The sequence below is a fragment of the Myotis davidii genome, unplaced genomic scaffold, assembly GCF_000327345.1.
Source record: "Myotis davidii unplaced genomic scaffold, ASM32734v1 scaffold551, whole genome shotgun sequence".
Lineage (NCBI taxonomy): Eukaryota > Metazoa > Chordata > Mammalia > Chiroptera > Vespertilionidae > Myotis > Myotis davidii.
In genome coordinates, this window is record NW_006283788.1 from 258,395 (window position 1) to 265,101 (window position 6,707).

The window sequence follows — 6,707 nt, forward strand, 5'->3', positions numbered from 1 at the left end:
GTATTTAAAGGGCCAGAAGGTTGAGAACCACTGCATTAGCAGGTTGCAAACACATTTCTATAAAATGAAAGAATAGGCAAGACCAAAATTAAGAAAATATCTATGTTGTGGGGTGCAAACACACGCACACATACACACATATGTATATGTATATATATAAAATCATTTTTATATATGAAGGAAGAACAGAGAATAAAATAAATAGAATAGAAATATCAGAAAAAGTCAGTTTGGTGGGTTGCAATGGACTGCAAGTGAAAGAATAGAATAGAGTTTTCCAGAAAGAAAAAAAACTTGGTGGGTTACAACTAGCTAATTTTTATAAAAATTTTTGTTTTATATAAAACAAAATGATAGACTAAATAGACTAGAAATAACAAAAATAAATTCAAAAGATTGCAACCAACATTTTTTAAATAAATCAAATAAATAGAGTAGAACAGGAAGCAGAAGTTCATAAACTTGCTTCTCTTTCACCGATCTAGGTGGAGATGTACATACAGGTTTCTGTTCTTTGCCTCAATGTTAAAACCTATGTTTTACCTGTGTGTTTTTTTTAAGGAATAATATATTATAAATACTGTATGTGGCTTGCAAAGTCTAAACTATAATTATTATCAGTTCCTTTACAGAAAAAGTTTGCCAATTCATGCCCTAGAGAAACTCATGGTGTAAGCCCCCAAAAATTGTCTTCAGGCTGCTCCTTCTAGCATTTTTATGATATCAAACTCATGGAAAAATAGAAATGTCCATCATAGGAGGATGAATAAATTATTTTGCAACACACTCAGTTGCATTCCTAAAGACTAATTAACCAGAATGGCAGGCACCAATGTGAGGGCATTTCAAACACAGAATATTGAGCTGGAAAAAGCAACTTGCTAGGAGACATATGCAGTTTGACTTATTTAAAATATGTAAAAAAATAGTTGTATTCCTAAATAATGTGAAAATTCTCTGAGAACCACAAATGCCAAATTCAGATCATGGCTGGCTGCACAGAGGAGAGGGAGCAGTGAGGTGAAGCCCACAGAACACACGAGATTTCAGTATAATAGGTAATGTTTTATTTCTCAAACATATTGGAAGATACATTTTAGGTTTTTATATTATTATTTTATTATTATTATTCTTTATATGCCTTTTCCTAAAACAATATATCTTAGTTAGGTCCCTACACATACACATGTGCAGGTAAAAGAAAGTGATTATTAGAGCATCGACCTGTGGACTAAAGGGTCCCAGGTTCGATTCCAGTCAAGGGCACATGCTGGGTTGCAGGCTTGATCCCCCCAGTAGGGGGTGCACAGGAGTCAGACAATCAATGATTCTCATCATAGAAGTTTCTATCTATCTCTCTCCCTTCCTCTCTGAAATCAATAAAAAAATATATTTTTAAAAATCATAAATAAATAAATAAAATTCCGAATTGTTGTGCCCTGGCCAGTGTGGCTCAGTTGATTGGGCATTGTGCCATGCACGAAAAGGTTGCCAGTTCGATTCTGGTTCAATTCCGATCAGAGCACATGCCCAGGTTGTGCATTCAATCCCCAATGGGCAGGAGGCAGCCAATCAATGTTTCTCTCTCTCTCCCTTCCTCTCTCTATAGAAATCAATTTTTAAAAACTTAAATAAATAAAAAAAATTCAGAATAGTTGCATTCTGGTCATATATGAGGAACTTTTGGGGTGGAAGGCTGGCAAATTCCTACTTCTTGACTTGGGTGGCTGTTATAAGAGGGTTGGCCATATAATAATTCACAAGGTTATACATTTGTTTTGTGAAGTTTTCTGTATCTAAATTGTATTTTTTATAATGTTTTTTTTAAAAAAATGCATAGATACAATAAACCCCAAATTCAAGATAATGCTTACCTCTAGGGAGAGAAGAGGTGATGCACTGGGGAGGAGTCCACGGGGGCTTCAATGATATTGCTGATGTTTTATTTATTTATTGATTTGTTAATCCTCATCAGAGGTTATATATTTTTTTCTATTAACTTTTAGAGAGGGGGGAGTGGGAAAGAGAGAAGAAACATTGATGTGGCAGAGACATATTAATTGGTTGCCTCCTGAATGCGCCCCACTGGGGCCAAAGATCGTACCTGCAACCCAGGTATGTGCCCTTGACCAGAATCCAATCCACAACCCTTTGGTGTAGGGGTTGATGCTCTAACCCTGACCACCGGCCAGGGCTATTTTTATTTTAAATTGTGATAATAATACATAACATAAAATTTGCCATCTTAACCATTTTTAAGTGTACAGTTCACATAGTTGTGCAATACTAATGTTTTATTTCTTTTTTTTTTATTATTATTGATTTCAGAGAGGAAGGGAGAGGGAGAGAGAGATAGAAACATTAATGATGAGAGAATCATTGATCAATTGGACACACCAAGGATTGAGCCGGCAACCTGGGCACGTGTCCTGACCAGGAATTAAACCGTGACCTCCTGGTTCATAGGATGACCCTCAACCACTGAGCCATGCCCACCAAGCCTGGTGTTTTATTTCTTAAGTGAACAGAGCTCTGAAACAAATCGGGAGAAGTCCTACCTGCTGATAAAGCAGGACATGCCAGTGCTGTTCTAGTAAATGATTAACAACCTGCTCTGGTGCAAGACAGCCCTAATATGTAATGTTTGCCAATTTCCATGGTGTAAATACTCCCGTCATAGTCAATTTCAAGTTACTAACCTCATGCCACTAATGGGAAGTTTGAGGGGACTTTGCAAGCATTTGTAACACTATTCTCTACCACTTTTATACTTAAAGGGAATAAGCATGCAGGCAAATTCTAAGCCCACCCACATTACATCAAGTCTCTTAAATATTATCCACAAATAAAAAAAAAATGTAACTCAAGCCACACATTACATATAATGTATATGTGACTTTATTTGCAATCCAGCAGCTGACGAGTAGATATAAGGGCTGCATTTTGAAGCATTTATTTTAACACATTACATAATTTCAACCCTATAGTTTTCTTGTCATGATTCAAAGCCCATCATAGTTCCTCCTTAAATCTGAGCAACTTGGGTAAGCCTTAGTCTTGGGCTTAGACTGTAAGACATTCCCTTTTTCCCAGAAAACCATGGCTCAGAGAAGTCAAGCCATTTGTTCAAGTTCACACAGCAAATGAGTAAGGGAGCTGGGGATAAAACTAGGATCTGCTGGATTTCTTAGCCCTATCTATATATATATAAAAGGTTAATATGCAAAGTGTCCCCTCAGGGTTCAACCTGGAGACTGGGAGTTCGATCGCTCACTATGACATGCGCTGACCACCAGGGGGCAGCGCAGAACGAAGGAAGGCCCCGGCTGGAAGGCCCCAATTGGCCCTGATCACCGGCCAGGTCTAGGGACCCTACCCGTGCACAGATTTCTGGCACTGGGCCTCTAATTTTACATATAAGGAAATTGATACTTAGAATGGCAAAGGGCTGTGATTAAAGGAAGCTGGGAGGTGACTCCAGGCTTTTGGCTGCAACATCCCCAAGATTCTAGATTCCATCTCCATGCCTTTGACTAGGAAAGTCCCAAAAGGCTCAAGCCTCAGAAGTGCTGAAATAGCGGGGCGTTAGGCAGATGAGTGGATCGCGTGGCCACAGTGCCTCACAATGGTTCCTTTGCCCCAACCCCACCCCTTCTAGAGTCCCCTGTTTGTGGAGACTGAGAAGAAGGTCTCCTACAACTGCTGCAGGAAGGGCAGCATCTGCATCCAGATCCAGCTGGAAAATAACACCTTCACGCCAGGGGAGCGGGTCCTCTTCACCACGGAGATCAACAACCAGACCAGCAAGTGCATCAAGACGGTCGTCTTTGCCCTCTACACCCACGTGCAGTACGAGGGCTTCACGCCCAAGACGGAGCGGCGGTCACGGGTGGAGAGCTGCGAGCTGCTCCGGCAGGAGGCCAACACCCAGATCGTGCCCTTCGACACCACCAAGATCGTCAGCATCTTCGACCTCCCGCCGGTTCTGTCTGTGAGCAGCGACATGCAGGAAGGCGAGATTATGAGCACCCAGTACGAGCTGGTCAGCACGGTGCACCTTCCCTGGTCCCTGACCAGCGTGAAGGCCAAGATTCCCATCATCATCACCAGCGCCGCCCTGGACTCAGACAGCTGCCAGAGGCAGGAGTGGGCCAGGCAGTGTTAGCCATGAGCAAGGACTGCCGGAATTAAGTGCCCAAACTTCTAAATAGAAAGAGCTTTATCACTCTACCAGCGGCCCTTTCTTTATCTTGCACAGATGGTTTCACATGAGTCTGGTGTGGGAGCACATTATCTAAACCTCCGCAAGCTCCAGCCTTTTGGGCACCCACTTCTCCCATCCCCAGAAAGTTCACCGCCAGGAGGGCACAGAGGGAACTGACAAGCCGTCCAGGGCCCCAGCTCCATGTAATATATATAAATTTATTAACTTCACAGAGGGAGGGAGAGGGAGAGATAGAAACATCAATGATGAAAAAGAATCATTGATAGGCTGCCTCCTGCACGCTCCACACTGGAGATCAAGCCCGCACCCCAGGTGTGTGACCTGACCTGGAATCAAACCCCAACCTCCTGGGTCATAGGTTGATGCTCAACCACTGAGCCACGCTGGTCGGGCCTCACTGGGGTCTTTGGTGCCTGGACCAGGGGTCCTCAGCCAGGGGTGGTTCTGTCTTCCAGGGGACACTGGACCATCACTTGGGGAGGGGGTGCTTCTGGCACTAAGTCGTTGGGGCTTAGGGGGGCTGCTCAGCACCCATAGTATCCAGGAAGGCCCCAACCCAGAGACTGACTGACCCAAATGTCAGGAGTGTCGAGGGGGAGACCCTGGACTGGGGCAATTGAGAGGGGAAGATGGATGTTGAGTCCCAGGACTGCATCTGCAGGCCTCTTACCCACATCAGCTCCTGCGCCTCCTCCACTCAGCCCACCTGGGCTCCAGGGCTCCCCTCAACCAAAGTCCTCCCAGCCAAGGGCATGCATATCCGCATGTCCAATCCATCAGCAAGACATAGGGGCTCCTTCTCCTACATCAACCCAGAATCCTCCCATTTCTCTCCACTTTGCTTCCATCCATCCATCATCATCGCTTACTTGGACCAGTGTAGTCACCTGCACCTGGATCTCCTGGCTCCTGATCATGTCTCCCTCCCAGGATGCCCACTTAAATTTGAATTTCAAAGGGACAAACTTTTTTTTTAGCGTATGTATGTCCCACACCATTCCTGGGATATACCTTTGTTTTAAAAACCACTAGCTGGTTTGGCTGAGTGGATAGAGTGTCGGCCTGCAGACGGAAGGGTCCCATGTTTGATTCCAGTCAAGCGCACATGCCTGGGTTACAGGCTCAATCCCAGTAGGGGGCGTTCAGGAGGCAGCCAATCCATGATTCTCATCATTCATGTTTCTCTCTCTCCCTCTCCCTTCCTCTCTGAAATCAGTAAAAATATTTTTTAAAATTTCATTCATCCCTGGCCAGTATTTCTCAGTGTTTAGAACATCGGCCACATACTGAAGGGTCTTGAGTTCAATTCCCAGTCAAGGGCATATACCTGCCTCTCTCTCTCTCTCTCCCCCTCCCCTCCCTTCCACTCTCTAAAAATCAATGGAAAAATTATCCTTGGGTGAGGATTAACAGGGGGGAAAAAAACCACTTCATTGTTTGTCTGATATTCCAATTTAACTGGGCAGCCTGGATTTTATCTGACAATCCTATTCCCCAAGCAACTCAAGGATTACCTACACAAATCAGGCCACCTCACCCCTTGACTTAAAACCTCCATCAGGTCCTCACAGCAATTCCCTTGGCCAACAAGGCCCTGCATAGGCAGGAATAGAGGAATGGGCCAGAGTGTGTTCCCTTTGGCTAATGACTAAAATATTTCTCCAGGCAACCACAGGCTGCAAAATACCCACACTCGCCTCACCCATGATTCAGGCAGGAGGCATATACACTTGAATAGCAGCCCTCTTCCCCAGCCCTTGGAAGATTCCAGAAGAGAAAGTGGGTAGCTCCAACTGAGTCACTGTTTTAAATAAAACTGTGTGTGTGGGGGAGGGGGTGGAGGGAGACAGAGTGAATAGGATGCACAGATTTAATTATTCTTTTATCTTTTGGGGAGGTTGAGGGAGAGGCCCTCACTTACAAACACATTCTTAAGATATCTGTAAAAGCTAGTTGCAGGGGGGAGGGGGCGGAAGGGGGAGCAGGGGCTGGCTCCCTGGTGCTGCTGGGCTGGGGTGGGATGTGCCCCTGCCGGCTTGGGTATGTGTTCTTCCCTAGGGTGTCCTCATCTGTCTGTTCCACTTCCCAGAAACTCACAAAAAAGCTTTTTTGGGGAGGAAGGGGAGATGGGGATGGCCTTGCTTGCCCTAATGTCCTGAGCCCCAGTCTGAGATCCTCAAGGCTCTGAGGCCAAGTCTGGGCCATTCCCATGTCCTTGAACCATGTCTAGAAGGGCTGTGTTCTTCACCGCTGCAGAGCCAAGGCCCAGTCCCCTTCCTGCATCTCATCCCGACCACCTGCACTGCAAAGGCCTGTGTCTTGCTCTGCTCTGTGCCTGGGGGAACTGAGCTGGGGGAGCCATGGCAGAGCCCTCCTCAGGCCCCGCACCACCCAGCCCCAGGTGTTTGTAGAATGGAGTACAGTTGCCCCTTGAACAACACAGGTTTGGACTCTGTGGGTCAATTGAAACAACCTGCATATA

General features: G+C 45.2%; 1 protein-coding gene across 1 annotated transcript in view; it reads left to right on the forward strand.

The window, feature by feature from the left end:
• ARRDC5 (arrestin domain containing 5) overlaps positions 1-4,165 on the forward strand; it is an 8,847-nt gene extending 4,682 nt beyond the window's left edge. The window contains exon 3 of the mRNA XM_015566910.1: positions 3,659-4,165. Coding sequence (XP_015422396.1) covers positions 3,659-4,165 — 507 coding nt within the window. The remainder of the gene's footprint in view (positions 1-3,658) is intronic.
• Positions 4,166-6,707: the final 2,542 nt, after the last annotated feature.